Genomic DNA, 18,714 nt, shown 5'->3' with positions numbered 1-18,714 from the left:
AGGACTCCAGTGAGTAATCTCATTCCAAGACAAAAATAGAAAACAACTCGGAAAACAGCTAATGGGAGATAGAAGGCACAGCAAATCCCGCGTTGCTTAATATTTTTCTAGGCGATCGGGCAGTATAAAAAAGTGGACAATTTTTTTTTTCGGATTTCCGCTGTGAGGCTATGTGGTCGACAGAACAACGCCCCTCCCTGTTCTGTGATGGGGCCTAGTGGTATGACTCTCGCTTTCGGATCGGAAGCTCCTGTTTTCGAGACCCGCTTCGAGTGGAGCAGAGTTGAGTCCTTGAAAAAGGCTTTTTACTCACATTCTCTCACCGTACTCAGTTGTAAAATGAGTACATTGCCGTTCGTTGTCTCTGTTGAAAAAAAATATATTTTGATTTCGCACCTTCATGTTTAGTGTTGCTCTTTGCTTGGGACCCCTTTTAAAACGCTTTGAGCACGTCTAGTGGATATTGCGCTTTATAAATGCTGTGTTGTTATTCATTTAAAAAAATATTTTAAAATAAATTTTGAGTCAGGGAGAGGTCGATATGAAACCCATTATACATTTTACGGTGATCAAGAACTTGAGGAAAAACGAAACCTTTTGAAGTATAACTGACCAACACACAAAACTTTGTGTAATCATGATCGTTTATAGTAAGGCTAATACAGTTTAGTGAGAATTACTCATAAACGCGGATGGCAAAAAAAAAAATTAAAAAAACAAACAATAACAAAGACCTGAGTGACGTCAACTTCGAACTATCTATAATTTAGTGAGAAGCAATCACTATTGTGAGCAAGACGAAAAATAGAATAGAGAGGCAGTGACTGTCGGTGTTTGGCCTTTAGATCACCTTTGACCCATGATCTTTGTGAGGTCATAAGTGCCATAGTTGACCCTCACACATACAAAATTTGATTGAAACAAACCTTTTATTATCCCCATTTTCAACGATTTTTACCTGACCTCACGTCATGCAAAGGTTTGAAACGCAACTTAAGAACCGCTTCTTTTAATCTCCCCAAATAATTTTATGCGTGTCGTTTACTAGTTTTGTGATTCAGTCTGAATTTGAGACTGCTAGCTTGAAACAAGTGGTGACGTGTGGTTGCTTAGACTTCTACTGGTTTAGGCTAGGTTTTGATTATTTTTATATTTCCTATGCTTTTAGGCCTTTACCTCTACTGAACATTGTCCTAGATAGATCCAAAGAACGAAGTCAAAAGGTGGTCACCCAGAGGACTGACCGACTTCGACGTGTACTTATTTGCAGGTTGTAATAGTAATGGAAATACTTTCAAACCAACGCAAAACATATTGTCTATCTATTACTATTATGATTATATTAGTGTTAAATCAAGCTCATAATTACGTTCCATCTAAAATTCAAAGATCAGATTTTTTTTACAACTCAAATCTGCCAATGATATTTTCACAGCTGCGGCTATTCGGACTCGAGTCTGAATAGTCTCCCGTGGCTATTCGGACACAAATTCCAATGCGCATTGTAATCAACAGATTTTTCGGACTCAGTCTGAAGAGTCTCCCATGGCAGTATAGTTTTTGTTTGTTGTTTTGTTAATTTATTCAGAATTACATAAAATATAAAATCAATGTAAATCATAATTACGATTTTAATATCTATCAAAAGGTAATCCAAACTCGCTTTATTTGACGAGAAAGACAGAATCATAGATAAATTGAAAGTCCAGATAGAAATTAAGAAATGAGTTAAAACTCTTCAAAAGTATCAAAAGTCAGTAACAGGATGTCCAAATAAAATCAGGACAAAAATAAATAATTTAAAAATTACATATTCTGATACCGATAATGTGAGACGGGCAACAATCCTTCTACAGTCAAAGTAGGGGTATGAGCTGAGTCAGTGTGATATGGGCAAAACAAGATTTCTTCTGAACTCTTTTTTCTAATCTTCTATATCGGTTCCACCCTCTGCTTACTGCCCACATTGTGTCGTCCTCTCCTCTGTATGCTCACATTGGAGTTTGAGTCCGAATAGCCATGGGAGACTATTCAGACTCGAGTCCGAATTGCCACTTTGTTTTTTCACTTTGATATTTTTTAAAAGGACATTTTTATCACAATTAATCGACATGCACTTATTTGTAGGTCTGATAACCCAATTTATTTTGGGCTCATTGTTGTACTGGAAATCTCAAAAAATTATGCAAAATTTTGTCCATTGAGATGTCAGCCTTGCATGTATGTACATGTCGCAATAAATCTTTTCAAAATGGAAGGAACATTTTATATAATATATTTTTTAAATTGACATTTAAGGGGTTAAGTTGTCTTTGTGGGCACACTTCTCTATTTATACAATAGATACAAATACGGCATTTCTCAGATGTAATCATTATTTGTAAAAGAACCTCAACCAAAATTAGCAGCATGCATTTGACCCCCCCCCCCCCCCCCCAATCTCTTATTCCTTTAGCCTCAAAGTGTCAACCATAGAACCACAACTTTTAGTGATTTGGGTTGAGTATTATAATTATAATGACCGTTCCATCCAACCGATTCTGTTTCAGATGACCATATTTTCTTATTGACCCTGTGTAGGAGTAAATAGTTAGTCCTCGTTTAATCTGCGACAGTTGTTGGTTTATTCTTAAAAGTATGTGATAACCTGATTGATACACATGCATTGTTTACTTACTGATGTTTTGCCATTTGGCCTAGAGGGCCCCCTATGGGGTCGGGTAATCTTTTTATCGAGGATAGATATGTGATACTCGAGTTACATTAATTACATTATCAACCAGAAATTTAGAGGGTTTAAAGTCAGCCATAAAATATTTGTTTTCATGCTTAAAGGTGGCTCGACGCAGTTGACAGATAATAAATCTTACTTGACTTTTAACTGCTCCCCAGTAGGAGCATAGGCTATCAATGATGCTTCGCCATTTGACTCTTCCTTGGGCTGTCTTCTCCATCTGCTTCTATGTGTATCCACCCATCTCTGCTTCCTCCATTGTGTGCTCCGTCACCAACTATTCTGGTCGTTGGTCTTCCTTTTTTGGGATCCCATGTTAGAGTTTGTCTTGTTATGTTGTAGGTAGATTTTTAAGTGTATGGCTAATTGATCTCTGCTTGCTCTCTCTGATTTGTATACAGTACAGAGTGGATATATCGACACTTATATTAACATGACATCAAAGTCCCATTTTTTTCTTTATATAACATTACTAAATAAAGATCGCATATATTGACATAAATTTTACCACAAGACAATTACATGGACATTGTAAACCATCTATACTGGCAATAATTTGTCATAAAAAGAAAATAATACAATTTATGAACGGTGAAGATATCTTACAGTGATGTAAAACACAACAGTCAATGAAAATGCAGAGATATCCCACTGTGTAAAATAACAACCCCAAAAATCTGAAATTATTATCCAATGGCTTCCTGTGAATTATCATTGGTCAGAGTCGTGATGTCAGGGGTCATATCGTGTCTCAGTACCGATACTGGAAACAGGAATTCTCTATATCAATATGACTTGGCAACAAATAGGCTAACGAGAAACGCTCCCTACATCACCTACTATGTGTGAGACTGTCTATTTGCAAGCAACCCAGCCAATCCCAGTCTGGAACTGATACTGAGTGTCGGTAAATGAGACAGACCTCTTTAAGCCTTTGGTTGTCCTCCATGTTTATGATCCATGCAATGATATAGACTTTACATTGGTCCTAATTTAAAAAAAATTATATTGAGATCTGGATGTCTTTTTATTTCCAAATTTTTGTCGGGACTTGAGAGGCTGTATGGGCTTTACCAGTTCTTGATGCAACATCTTTGCCCATACCTCCATTGGTGTGTATTCAGTGGCGTGGCTTTGTTGGTTGTTTTGTTGCCTTGTACTCCCTCTATTTTCATATTTAGAAATAAAATGAGCGTAATTTTTTTTTAATAAAAAAAAAATTAATTTAAGACAATGATTTTTGTCCAGGTCCGACACATTCTGCCTTTTAAATAAAACACATACGTCAGACAACCAGCCTCAATGCCCTAAGCAATATCATATCCTTGCAAAGAGTTGTGATGTGGTCTGATGGTGTGACTGACACCTCTCACTTTCATTTGGTCACACTAAACCACGAGCACCATTTTATGCTATGCTCAAATCAGCAGTCCTACAACCCTGGAAAAGAGTTCAACTTTACCATCTCAGTATAATGGAAAAAAGCCAGCCCTGGTGGCCAGAAATTCTTGTTCCAGCTATTAATAGCATTGTTTTTTGTGGCCACCATTCGCAAATTATGCTAATAATGTCAGTTGGCTAACTCTAGCGGTCCTATTTATAACATCAATTGTCAAAAATTACGACTATGTTTGCAGGAAAAAGAATCAACATGCAATTTAAATATGTATATATAGATACATATAAGATACTTGTTTGGTAAAATAATTTTATGTGCTTGTGAATCAATAGCAGACCTGCCTAGTACTACGAAAAAATCCGTAGAAATGCGAATTTTGTCTCCAGCTATTGAACTGTATTCAATTCTTTGACTCAATAAACCTTGTTGAAAAGGAAAGCTTTGTTCCTTTGATCCTTTTTATAGGACTTTGGAGCATTTTTTTTTTTATTATGCTGAGCACAAATAATTTATTTCTAAAGCTATTTAATGTGACTTTTCTTTTTTTTCCTTTATGAATTTTTGAAATTTCAAGTAGGCAGCTTTGCAATAACAACAAATTATTGTATTGTTAGCGTGTTTATGCTATGTGTGTGTGTTTATGTTTGTGTGCGTGTGTGAGAGAGAGAGAGACAGTAAATTTTAAAAACTTTTCCCTTTTTTCAAAAGTACATCTTATTAATGCTATGCAGGTAAAATACTCACATTCGTCCACCTGATGAAACAGACCAACATACAAAACTAGGCGTACCTTTAAATGTACATATTCTGGTTATTTATTATAGTTAGAGTTATCACCAAACTGGCAGTCTAAGAATAAAAATAAAGAGCGGAATGACATTATCTTATTATAATAATAATAAATAATAATAATAATATTGATGATGATGATGTACAATATAGCTCTAGGCGCTCAATATACATTGCATACAATAACAATTTATAAAAAATTTACAGATTTTCAATAGCATTTAAAAGATGAGAGTACAGAATTCTTTTAAAAAATTTTTTATGTAAACTATGGTAAACAAATTCTATGCGTTGACACTACAAAAGCTGGTATGATTAAATCTATGGTATATACATGAAGATCCATTCTTTTTCAACCTTAATTTTAAAGAAGAAAAAAAAGAAAAGATTATTTCTCCATATCATCTTAATATAATCGAAAGAAACGACTTTTTATTTTTATTTTCAAAACTATTACAGAATTAGCTGCATAATGTAAGGATGTGTCTTTTAATTTTGTGTTCCCCCTTTACCTCATTTGAAAATAATATAGACTGTAAATGCCAGTGAGATCAAAATCAAGTGATGAGGGTTGGATAAACTGACCAGTCAGACATGATGGATGCCTGTTGATTATTGCATACGCATATGCCACGCTGATTTAGAAGGTGAGGCTGTCTGTCAATGACTGGACTGGTTTGACAAATAGGTTACCTTGGATGTGACAGTGTTTTAAATCAGATTATACATCAACTGATTGTTGGTTGCATTGAACTAGAGGTAGGCAGACAGACTGTGCCGGTCATTGTGATCTTTAGGCTGTAAAGTCATAGATCCTCCACATTGTAATGGCTTTTTCCCAAAATAAGTGCTTGAATCCGGAAACAAGGACAAAAAAGAAGAAGAAATATGTCCCTTGCAACCAGTTAGGAAAATGGAGACTTCCGGATTGTAGAATTTCAGATTAGAGAGACATGATTGTACATGATCAGGGCTGAAAATCTTCCGCCTAAGGGCAGATTTCCGCCTAATTGGTGGTTTATCTCCGCCCATTACCATCACAATTCCGCCTTTTAAAAAGACTTACCACAACCACTATATCAAAATCCCTATCACCACTGGCACTACAACCACCACCACCACATCATCATCCCTACAACCACCACTACAATAACCACCAAATCATCATTCCTATCACCACTTCTACTACAACCACCACCACATCATCGTCCCTACCACTACTACAACTACAACCACCACCACATCATCATCCCTGCCACCACTACTACTACAACCAACATCACATTAACATCCCTACCACCACCACTACTACAACTATCACCACCACTACTACAACTACCACCACATCATCCAATGATGATAATCTTCCGCAGAATTTTGGGATTTTATTTGAAATGTTCCGCTGAAAAAAATCGTGTCTGGTGTAAAATTTTGACACCTGTGCTCATTGCATAAATTTTGATGACATTTGCACTTTTATGGCGTCAGCCAGGGTGCACCATATGTCAAAAGTGACACAATGCCTGTGATGACCTTGGATGATTGATGAATAATGTTGGGTAGGATTGGAAAAAAAAAATAGAAAATCAATTCAGAACTCTCTCTCTCTCATTGTAGAAATTTTGGTGACACTTGCACTTTTATGGTGTCAGTCAGGGTGATTAGTAAATCAATTCATAACTAACTCTCTCTCTCTCTCTCTCTCTCTCTCTCTCTCTCTCTCTCTCTCTCTCTCTCTCTCTCTCACACACACACTCTCTCTCCCTCCCTCTCTCTCTCTCTCTCCCTCCCTCTCTCTCTCTCTCCCTCCCTCCTCTCTCTCTCTCTCTCTCTCTCTTTCTCTCTCTCTCTTTCTCTCCTCTCTTTCTCTCTCTCTCTCTCTCTCTCTCTCTCTCTCTCTCTCTCTCTCTCTCTCTCTCTCTCTCTCTCTCTCTCTCTCTCTCTCTTCCTTCATGTTATGTTTTTAGAAGTAATCTTGGCATAGAAAGATAAAATATTACATAAGCAAGGGTGACGATTGACTCGGAAGGCAATTGTTCAAATTATTTTTAATTTGCTGTTTTCCCTTTCTTTGGATAGACGATGTTTTGCATCTGTTAGATATTCAAGAGTCTAATTTATAAACTTCATAACCACCATGTTGCAGTGAATTTTGTAAAGTAAAAACAAATACTTTCTAGCCCTTGGGCCAAAAATTTATCATTTATCAGCGGTATGATTCTGGGTCCTGGGTTCGACCCTCACGTATAGCGCATAGTTGAGTCCTTGGAAATGGTTCTTTACCCACATTCTCTCACCATACTCAGGTGTAAAATGAGTACCTGGCTGTTAACAGCATTGTCTTTGTCCGAATAATTGTATTATCGCCTAACAAGCGTCATCTCCCATCCTATATGTTAAATGTTGCTGTTGAACAGAGACCCCTTGTAAAGCGCATTGAGCACATAAAGTGGATATTGCGTTATATAAAGCTCAATTTAATTCAATTTAATGATTAATATTGTGGGCTTTTAAAATCATTTTCGGGAAAGGACAATTCATTAAATATTTATAAAAGAATAAAAGGAATATATTATTATAATGTTTATGTAACTATCATATTGTATACATATGTAATTTTTGCATTTCCACTTGAGTTTGCCCTGTGGACTGATACATTTTCCCCCTTTTTGACAAATTGACATTATCATCACTGATCATCATCCCTACCATCACAACCACTACAACTACCACCACATCATCAACCCTTCCACCACAACTACTACAACTACTGCCACATCATCATCCCTACCACCACCACTACAACTACCACCACATCATCATCCCCACCACCACTACTACTACAAATACCTCTTCATCATCATCCCTACTACCATTACTACTACAACTACCACCACATCATCATCCCTACCACCACCACTACTACTACAACCACTACCACATCATTATCCCTACCGCCACCACTACTACAACTACCACCACATCGTCCTCCCTACTACCACTACTACTACAACCGCTACCACGTCATCATTCCTACCACCACTACTACTACAACCACCACCACATCATCATCGTCATCATCATCATCATCATCTCTACCAACACAATTACTACAACCACCACCACATAATCATCATCCCTACCACCACTACTACTACAACTACCACCACGTCGTCATCCCTACCACCACTAAGTAACAATGTGAAATTGAATGTACGCTTCAATTTAATATACGAAAACAGATAAAATGGATGTTTCGGGTTTCCCCTTTATCAACAAAACAGGATGAATGAAACACCACAGACGATTGAGATAATGTCACATTATCATCCCCAGAACCTCTTCAACTACAGCCACCACATCATCATCCCTACCACCACTACTACTACAACCACCACCACATCATCATCCCTACCACCACCATTACTACAACCACATTATGTTGTAATTACACTTTCACCTTTTGAAATTCCTACAAGTGGTGTCAGAAATTGCTGCGTGACGCATTATTTTGGATTGCATGTCAGTAAATTTTAATGAAATTCAAATTTATAGGTTATCGTTGCATGGATGGGTCTTGATCTATGCACTCCTTTTTTGTAACCAGTCATTCTCACCCCTGATGATAATGAAACATGCCCATTTCTCCTTTATTTATATATAAGCCTTTTTTTTTACCAACTTAGGGCAAGATTCCCATTGAGAATGTCATCTATCCTTGTCTATTGTGGAAAAGGTAGCAGAGAGGGAAGCACTAGCAGTTTCCTTCAATCCCTCAGGGAAACGGTCGACCTAAGTGTTCATGGTGTAGGATTTATTTCAGCTGATGAAGTGAAAGAGGGTGATGTAAAAATATAAATTGGCATTTCCTCCATCATCATCATCATCTTCATTATCATTGCAGTCAGCCTTTTCCACTTGTCTCAAGCCTTTGCCAGACTTTTCATCGGGCCCAAATTCGATAAATGTCTTTGCTTGGACCCTCAGCTGTTTTTTAGTGGATGGGAGGTCGACTCTTGTCACTACTGCTCCATTAGATTACCTATCCATTTTCATATAACTTTCTGTCATTGTCCTTAAATGAAATTTTAAAAATCTTTATTTAGGCTCTGGTTATATTTTTCCATCGGAATAAAAACAATCAAATGCAGTTTTCGTATGAAGTGATTGTTTCTAGATAATGTCTCCAATATTTAGATTTGTTTGATATATACATTAAAAAAATTGTACACCCTTCTGCTTAGCATCATCAGATGCTTTTGTTTAGACACTTAATGAAACCATATATATTAACTATCAAACAAATGTTTGATATTAAAAGGATCCTCAGTTTTAACCAAGTGAGCAAATGGGAAAAAAATGAGAGTGCCTGAAGCGTCCTTGACCTTGGGTCTTATGTCACAGTAAATATCAAACCAGTCTGACTCCCAGCCCCCCCCCCCCCCCCCCCCCACCCCCCCTCTCTTTTAGCATTTGAATGTACATATTTCGATAAAGGTCCTGTGCTTGTGTCCAGGTTTTATATGGGATCCCGATTGCTCAATTTATTGTTTAATGTTATTTATTTGTTATCTTAAATGATCACAATTCTTCTTCTTCTTCTTCTTCTTCTTCTTCTTCTTCTTCTTCTTCTTCTTCTTCTTCTTCTTCTTCTTCTTCTTCTTCTTCTTCTTCTTCTTCTTCTTACTTTCTTCTTCTTTTCTTCTCTCTTCCTTCTCTTCTTCTTCTTCTCTCTTCTCTTCTATTATTATTATATTATTATTATTATTATTATATTTTATTATTATTATTATTATTATTATTATTATTATTATTATTATTATTATTATTATTATTATTATTATTATTATTATTTATTATTATTACTATTATATTATTATTATTATTATTACAGTCCAAGCCTGGAAGATTCATTCAGGTTCAGAATGGCCTCTTTTTGTTAAAAATTCACCTGAATGTCGACTTTCCAATTTTCATCTTTTGTGCAATGCTGGTATAGATGGCTCCAGGATATTGAATTTCTTGTATAACTTTAACTCTGTCAGTGATTGTAAGGTCTTTTCTTGTTGATAAAGCCATGTTCTTGGATGAATTGTCCAAGAATGGATGATTGGTTATCAATGTGGTGAGTTTTATAGACCGACTACCTTCACCATTGTTTTAATCTCGTCATAATCACGGTGCATGTCAGTAATTGCAACAACGTTTATCAATGACATTTCACGTCTTAATGAAAAATAAACGACACCTTAATCTACCTCTAACAGTGAGAGACAAATCTATTTTCACCTATGTGGTCTTCTGGTATGACACTTGCTTTTGGATCGGGGGTCTTGGGTTCGAGCCTCTCTCTGCACATAGTTGAGTCCCTGGAAAAGGCTCTTTACTCACATTTCACATCGTACTCAGATGTAAAATGAATACCTGGCTGTTAACAGTGCTGTCTCTGTCGGAAAAATTGTAATATCACCTAACAGGCATCATGTCTTGTTCTACATGTTACATGTGTCTTTTGGTCTGGGACCCTTTGTAAAGCACTTTGAGCATGTTTAGTGGATATTGTGCCTATATAATAGCTTAAATTAACTGCACAAAATAATTAACAATTATGCCACTCATAATGGGTGCATAAGTAAACAACAAGTTAAGAATGCATTGTCTACCCATTCGTCTCTTTGAACAAACAGCCTTGAAACAGACAAAGCCATCACTCCTTACCCATTGCACCATCAATCAGTTTACCTGACCATGAACGTGATGATGGCAGTCAATGACACTGACAAGGGATCCAGGCAAATTCTATTGTTCACACCTCTGTGATGAATGGGTAGACCACCCACCCAATTCACTGTCCCGTTAGACTAATTTGCATTTTATGAACCATAGTTTTAAATGAAGACAAGAAAAAGCTCTCTTATGGGACAGTCATTGTCAAATTTCGTACCCATTATGCTGTTGTAATTAAGGGGCTGGGAATTGGAAAGAGTTTTGACTTTTTATATAGAACGAATTCCGTTCAAGGAATTATTCCAATAAAGCGGCTGTCCCAATTAAACAGCATCCCAAATACTGGCTTGGGCTGTATTATTATTATTATTATTATTATTATTATTATTATTATTATTATTATTATTATTATTATTATTATTGTTATTATTATTGTTATTGTTATTATTATTATTAGTATCTCTCCCCCTTTTGTTATGATTGATAAGAAAAGAAGAAAAATAATCCTCAGAAGAAAAAAAAAAGATCAAAATCTCTTCCAAAACAAAATTTAATTTTAGAAAATATAATTTGGATCTATTGGTTACCTGTAAGTCAGAAATTTACAATTGCACAACCATCAACAATTTCAGATCACTGGATGTCTCAGGCTAAAGTCATTTGTTTTGGAGGTGGTTACGACTTGGGTTTCATAGAATCTCTAGGCCCATCTGGAATGCAGAACATTCGTAAATTTGTGAGTGGAGGTGGATCCTATTTAGGGATATGCGCAGGAGCTTACTTTGCATGTGATTCAATTGAGTTTGACATGAATGGGCCATTGGAAGTGGTTGGAAAGCGCAGCCTGAAGTTTTACACAGGTAAAATAGATAGATTAATACATATATCACTCTTGGCAAGCACATTTAGCTTTTTTTATGTTGATAAATTTTGACCTCTTTATTTCACACGAAGCCTCGCTTAAAAAATAAAGCATAGATTTGATATTTTGTTTAACTAGAGGTTTGAGATAAACTGGATTGGCACTAGACCAGTCTATTCACCAACTGTGGAGTACACTATTTTCCTGTGCTCTTTGGTGAAGGCCCCCAATTGCCAAGAAGTTTGTTTCTTGCATTCATGATGAACTGCACACTTCAGAGCACATTTTGAAGTAACTATCAATATGATAACGTTGGCAACATCATTGCACAACAATCGCCATTCCACCCATGAAAATGATTGGCCTATCTCCTTTACTACTATGAAAAAAATATGTCTATCACAAATTGAGTCAGGTAGTCTGCGAAAATGATTGAGGATCAGCGATGGGTTGTAGGCCACACACAACTTGACCTACTCGAAGATTTCATTATATTCATGCCCATTTTTATATATGCACAATGAATGGTCAGGGTGTCCAGCAAGGTTGTCAAGTCGTAAATTTGGTGTCTTGGTGTAAAGGTCGTAAATTTGCATCTGTGGTTCTAAAAAAGTCATAAATCAGTTGATTCAAAGAATTACAACTTGAAATCTGAGAAAACTAAATTACGCATGCAAAAAATGACGAGGCTTTATCTAGCGGTCGCCATTTTGAAAATCATAGGCACGTACGCCAATCTGACGTGATGTGCATTGATGGTCTTCCTCGTTGTCAATCGAGGGAGGCTCACCTTATCAAGTCTTTAGGGTACTGTGCCCCCATGTGAACTTAACGCAGGATTAGACCATGGACAAATCCCAACATACCCCCCCCCCCCCCCCCCCAATACACACACGCACAATCCTCTTCTTTGTCATCTGCTCTCTGGAGATGACAATTTTATATATACGTCACACTTGCTACTAGAACAAGAACTACTACTACTACTACTACTAATACTACTACTACTACCACCATCGCTACCACTGCTACTACTATTAAAACCACTACCACTGCTACAACAACTATTACGACTGCTGCTGCGTCATCTACTACTACTACTACTACTACTACTACTACTACTACTACTACTACTACTACTACTACTACTACTACTACTACTACTACTACTACTACTACTACTACTACTACTACTACTACTACTACTACTACTACTACATTCACCACTACCAGGGCCACAACTACCACAACTACAACTTTTAACATCCTATAACTACGAATACTGCCACTACCAATATTACTTTTTGCATGTGGCATATTATCCAACTAACATATTAGAGGAAAAGAAAAGTATTTCAAAATATTACATTTTCCATCTCCCCCCACTCTCATAAACACACATAATTTCACGTGAATTAACTATATTTAAGTTTTTGGAGATGGGTTTTAAAGAAAGTGTATGAGCATTAACTATTGATTGCAGAAGAAAATTTATTTTGCTAATTAAATATTTTTATTTTCTAGGTCGTAAATTTTACTATGAATTTTTGCTGGACACCTTGAATGCTTGTAAGCACACTGTCTAGCATTGTTGTCATGGCAGGTAGTGCACTTTTGAAAAAAGTCCTTAAGGGCCATGGAGCTGCAGTTCATCCTGGTTTTTATATTGTTAACCAGACAGTAACAATTGAACTGCTAGCAACCCCTGGTTTGAAAAAGTCCTACATCCAGGATCGATACCTGACCCTTTGCTTGTGAGGTAATCTACCTATTGGTTATCAAAACCCCTTGAATAACCATTTTGACCTCCCATTGCTTTCTGTCTTTGTCTTGGAATGAGATTACTTAGCTTGGTCCTGACCCTGGCCAGAGTCCTTGGCTGATTTTTTCCCTTGTAAATCATCTCTCTGTTATGTACTGTTGTAATATTTTTTGGTTTTGAATATATAATGATCTATAAGTGTTAGCATTTGAGTTGAGTGTATTCCTCTTAGTCGGATCCTGTGCTCGTGCCTAGATGAGACTTTAAGGTTATCTCAAACTAAGCACACTGATAGTGTGCTCGTGGAATCTTCATTTGCTCCCCATTTAATTCATTCCCCTTTTCTTACTTTTTCTTGTGTGCAATTCATGATGGATAGAATTTTTTTGACTATCCATTTTCTTCCTTTTTACTGGTGCTTAACTGACCTAAATGTATTGTAACTGCCATAAAACCCTTTAATAACTAAAAACAAAACGTTGCAATTAATAATGGACAGTGTTAACTTACTTACTTACTTATCCGAAACAGCGACCATCTTAGCTCTAGTCATTTGGTCTTGTGTCATGACATAAGGATAGTGTTAACAAGATAGATGAGAGGACAATCCATTATTGTATATTTATCTTTGTTTCTATTTATATTTGTGCCCGTAAATATATCTATTTGTTAATATATTGTATTTGTGATTATAATTATATTTATATTTTTCAAAGGAAAATGTATAGGACCAGCCTTCCAAGGGTTTGACTACAATTCCAGACGAGGTGTTCATGCTGTGCCTGTCATCTATCAGAATATGGAGGTTCAAACCTATTTAGAAGGAGGAGGATATTTCATGCCTGAATGTCAATCATCCTCACAGACACACACCACAGAGGTTCTAGGGCAGTATAAAACCTTAGAAAACACCCCGGCGGCAATAGTGAAATGTCAAGTTGGACAGGGAACTGCTATTTTATCTGGAGTTCATATTGAATTTTCACTAGATTGTTTGGACCATGAGGACAAATACATCCAGAAAATATTGCCACATTTTATTGCTCATGAAGCCAAGAGAAGATTTGTTTTCAAGGATGTGCTCAGTAGGCATTTAGGCATTACTTGTGGTATTGTCTCAACAGATAACAGTTGCCCATGATATTGATGGTTTGCACCTGTTGTGCGTATGATCTGTAGAACTGTCAATTAGAAAACTGTGGCATTGAAAAGTTTTATTGTGGATACTTTCCCTATATAATATGATACATAAGGGTAAAAGGAGTATTTCAGAGCCATTGGGCTCATGGAGCCAGGGTTTACCCAAGTCTCTGGAGCGTCAAATGGGCGGTAGCAATTGCTGGTTGCCCTTTTTGTAGATTGCAAGCCTATTGCAAAGTCCTTTCTGCAAGATATTCCATCTTTACTGGATAGATAGAAGAAACTGTTTGCAAAATACCTTTCCTAATGACAATCAGTCGCAGTGTCTAATTTCTGGCCTGGCCTCTGGGATCATTTATTTTGCATTTGTGAAGTTTCATTTATTTTGATACATATATTAAATAGACTACAGGGCAATAAGTACCCCAAAGCAAATGGTGTAATAATGAAGCAATTTCTGCTTGAAATTTGATAAAGTAAAAAACATGAGTGGAGTTAAGTTGATTATGTTCCAATTTAGTAATGATAATTTTTAAAAAAATTGATGCAGACATTTTGTCTTTCCCTTTCTCAACAGTGTGGACAAATGAGGAGTTTGGCAAATAATAATAATGTCTAAAAACAAAGATAAATATTAAATAATAAAATAATAATAATAATACTCGTAATAATAATAATAATACTCATAATAATAATAATAATAATAATAATAATAATAATGATAATAATAATAATGATAATAATAATAATAATAATAGTAATAATAACAAAACAGCAGTAACAACAACAATATTTCACTTTCGTTTTAAAAAAAAGTTTAAAGCCATCTGATTTGTTAGATGGAACAAAAGTATCATTTTAAAACAGAGAAAATGTTAACCAACTTAAATTATGTGCAGTGCAATTTTTTCATCTTCAGTTTTGTTACAATTCTCAGAAGATCTTGCCAGTTACTCTGCTTGAAATCTTAGCATTATATTTTCATAAAACAATTATCTGATTAATTTAAGTGCCATAAATTCCATTCTGTCATGACAGTATTTATGATGTATGTATGTAACGTGTGTATGTATGTATGTATGTATGTATGTATGTATGTATGTATGTATGTATGTATGTATGTATGTATGTATGTACAGTGCAGCACGGAAATCTCAAACAAGTTGGGACCGGGCATATATGTTTGAGATTTCCGTGTTTTCAAGATTTCTGTGTTTAGTATTTTATAAACAAAATGAGGAAGAATGTGAGGGAGGTGAAAATGAGTGGTTTTGATCTAAGGTCTCCATATTGCCTTGTCTCATTCAGAGGTGGTATAAGGTTCCTATAGTAAGAAGACAAAGCCAGCACGTTGCATTGTTGATAATCACAAGATATGAAGTGAGTAGAAAAGTGCCAGAAGACAATAGAGAATAAAAAATTTTTTTTCGCGGCGGTGGTGGGGTTTGAACCTGCGACCTTATTGGTACGACAACTCCGCCTGGCAGGTGAGAGCGTGGCTCTACCGTGTGAGCTATCCACGAACACACAAAATATTCGTTTCAAACTCAAAGTCATTTCTAGATCCCTCTCTCACCCACTTCTTGAGATCGCCGATTCGTTCACCACCATCGCGAAGTAATTTTGACCAGCAGTTAAGCTTAATAGCCAATATTCTCATCACAAACATATAACATAGAAACGATTGAGACATTGAGTATGCTCCGGTGTATGGGGTGAATTTTTAATTCAGAAAAGTGAGTGGAGCAGGCACTTATGTTGGTAACAACAAGATATGAAGTGAGTAGAAAAGTGCCAGAAGACAATAGAGAATAAAAATTTTTTTTTTTTTCGCGGCGGTGGTGGGGTTTGAACCTGCGACCTTATTGGTACGACAACTCCGCCTGGCAGGTGAGAGCGTGGCTCTACCGTGTGAGCTATCCACGAACACACAAAATATTCGTTTCAAACTCAAAGTCATTTCTAGATCCCTCCTCACCCACTTCTTGAGATCGCCGATTCGTTCACCACCATCGCGAAGTAATTTTGACCAGCAGTTAAGCTTAATAGCCAATATTCTCATCACAAACATATAACATAGAAACGATTGAGACATTGAGTATGCTCCGGTGTATGGGGTGAATTTTTAATTCAGAAAAGTGAGTGGAGCAGGCACTTATGTTGGTAACAACAAGATATGAAGTGAGTAGAAAAGTGCCAGAAGACAATAGAGAATAAAATTTTTTTTTTTTTTCGCGGCGGTGGTGGGGTTTGAACCTGCGACCTTATTGGTACGACAACTCCGCCTGGCAGGTGAGAGCGTGGCTCTACCGTGTGAGCTATCCACGAACACACAAAATATTCGTTTCAAACTCAAAGTCATTTCTAGATCCTCTCTCACCCACTTCTTGAGATCGCCGATTCGTTCACCACCATCGCGAAGTAATTTTGACCAGCAGTTAAGCTTAATAGCCAATATTCTCATCACAAACATATAACATAGAAACGATTGAGACATTGAGTATGCTCCGGTGTATGGGGTGAATTTTTAATTCAGAAAAGTGAGTGGAGCAGGCACTTATGTTGGTAACAACAAGATATGAAGTGAGTAGAAAAGTGCCAGAAGACAATAGAGAATAAAAATTTTTTGATATTGTTGATAATCAGTAAGTGAAGTCTTTACTTATGAATCCGGTACCTAATCGCTATCACTCCTCACTTATCTCCACTGCTCCTCTCCTTTCACCCCACCCCCAATGACTCATTTGAGTTTGATATAATAGCCTCATGCCATCACATTCTTGCTAGTCTCGCACTGGTACTGGGACTGAGTGATGCAGCGTGTGTGTAAGTGTAAGACACTGGTCAAATATGCTTTGCAACCCCTCCACACTCACATACACACACACACCCTCTCTATACAAATGCATGCTCATTACATTTACTAACTCACTAAACGCCACACTGAGAGCAATGATTGCTTTCATTTCCTTTCACTGCAAACTTGAGGCAAAAGAATTTATAAGAAAGAATGAATAAGAAAGTGAAAGTCCAGTTTGCTCAAGATTTCCATGATGGGACTGAGTGACGCAGAATGTGTGTAAGACACTGGTCAAATATACCTTGCAGTCCCTCCACACTCACAAACACACACGCTCGTTACATTAACTAAGTCACTTAACACCACACTGAGAGCAATGATTGCTTTCATTTTCTTTCTTTGCAAACTTGAGGCAAAAGAAGGAATAAGAAAGTGAAAGTTTGATCGAGATTTCCATGTTGGCCCCCGAAAGTGTCCAAGATTTTTGTGTCGCCAATACTATAAAAATAGAGGGAATGAAGTTGTGTTCAAGATGTCTGTGATTTTGAGACTTGCATGTTCGAGATTTCTGTGCTGCACTATATGTGTGTGTGTGTATGTATGCATGTATGTATGTGTTGTTTTGTAATCTTTTGGTATGATACTCGCCATTGGATCGGAAGGTCCTGATTTCAAGTTCGCTCCTAGCAGCACATAGTTGAGTCCTTGGTAAAAGTTCTTTACTCACTTTCTCTCACTGTATTCAGGTGTAAAATGAGTACCTGACCGTTTTCAATTTTTGTCTCTGTCGGAACAATTGTGATATTGCCTAACAGGTGTTATGTCTCGTCCTACATGTTGGTTAAGGACCTCTTGTAAAGCGCTTTGAGTTAGTGGATATTGCGCTGGATAAAAGATCCAGATTTTTATATAAAAACTCAAGTTCTTATATGTATTTATGTATGGATGGATGGATGTCATCAGTCACCAAAGTCTTTAAAGACTTTTTAACTTGTTGTGGGTCCTTTGAAATGATTGATAACTGAAATAAACATTTTCTAACCAAAATTTCAAAATGTATTATGTCAGTATATAGCAGAATACCACAGTGCCTCTCGGATAAAGAGACCTAAGATCCAATGAAACCTCAGATTCAACGAAAACTTAAAAAATTTCTGGGTTTTGTAAAACTTCTATTTGACACTAATAAACCCACCTTGCATTTAACAAAGTTCATAACTACACACCTCGAAACCACAATGATTAAAATTTTGTCATTGTGTCCTTTTTCTAGAGTTGGACCATTTAGTTTTGCCGAGGCCCTGTCTGGATTCTTTTTTGTGTGTTTTATTTAAATCTGAGAATCAGTGAAAAGGAAACAGTCGGAATCTATTTATTAGAGGGACGATATTTTTTCCAAAGTGTAACGCTCAATGTTAAGCTTATAATTATAATTGTAACCGTTTGAATGTATCCTTTTCCAGAGATCCTGTAGTGGGGTTAGAGTGGGACTTTGAAGTGT

General features: G+C 36.6%; 1 protein-coding gene across 4 annotated transcripts; it reads left to right on the top strand.

Annotated features, from left to right (window-relative positions):
• Positions 1-548: 548 nt before the first annotated feature.
• LOC144978243 (uncharacterized) lies at positions 549-18,260 on the top strand. Of its 4 annotated transcripts, XM_078924067.1 has the most exons (5): positions 969-979; positions 5,455-5,569; positions 8,609-8,763; positions 11,282-11,509; positions 13,990-18,260. In XM_078924067.1, exons 3-5 carry the CDS (start codon positions 8,628-8,630, stop codon positions 14,412-14,414), a joined length of 789 nt encoding a protein of 262 aa, XP_078780193.1. In that variant the 5' UTR covers positions 969-979; positions 5,455-5,569; positions 8,609-8,627; the 3' UTR covers positions 14,415-18,260. The 4 variants fall into 4 exon arrangements, with proteins under 4 accessions (XP_078780195.1, XP_078780192.1, XP_078780194.1 ...); XM_078924069.1 differs by lacking the exons at positions 969-979; positions 8,609-8,763 and adding an exon at positions 549-650; XM_078924066.1 differs by lacking the exon at positions 5,455-5,569 and having other exon boundaries at positions 690-979.
• The last annotated feature ends 454 nt before the right edge of the window (positions 18,261-18,714 follow it).

The sequence above is a fragment of the Berghia stephanieae genome, chromosome 8, assembly GCF_034508935.2.
Source record: "Berghia stephanieae isolate SIO BIC M18660-M18661 chromosome 8, UCSD_Bste_1.3, whole genome shotgun sequence".
Classification (NCBI taxonomy): domain Eukaryota; kingdom Metazoa; phylum Mollusca; class Gastropoda; order Nudibranchia; family Aeolidiidae; genus Berghia; species Berghia stephanieae.
Note: the sequence above shows the minus strand (reverse complement) of the source record. Positions and strands in the feature narration are given on the sequence as shown.

Excerpts from the sequence above, each read along its gene's own strand:
- LOC144978243 (XM_078924066.1), top strand. Across the intron at positions 8,764-11,281 it reads AGCTGATGAAGTGAAAGAGG|ATCACTGGATGTCTCAGGCT; the intron begins GTGATGTAAAAA and ends CAACAATTTCAG. Across the intron at positions 11,510-13,989 it reads CAGCCTGAAGTTTTACACAG|GAAAATGTATAGGACCAGCC; the intron begins GTAAAATAGATA and ends TATTTTTCAAAG.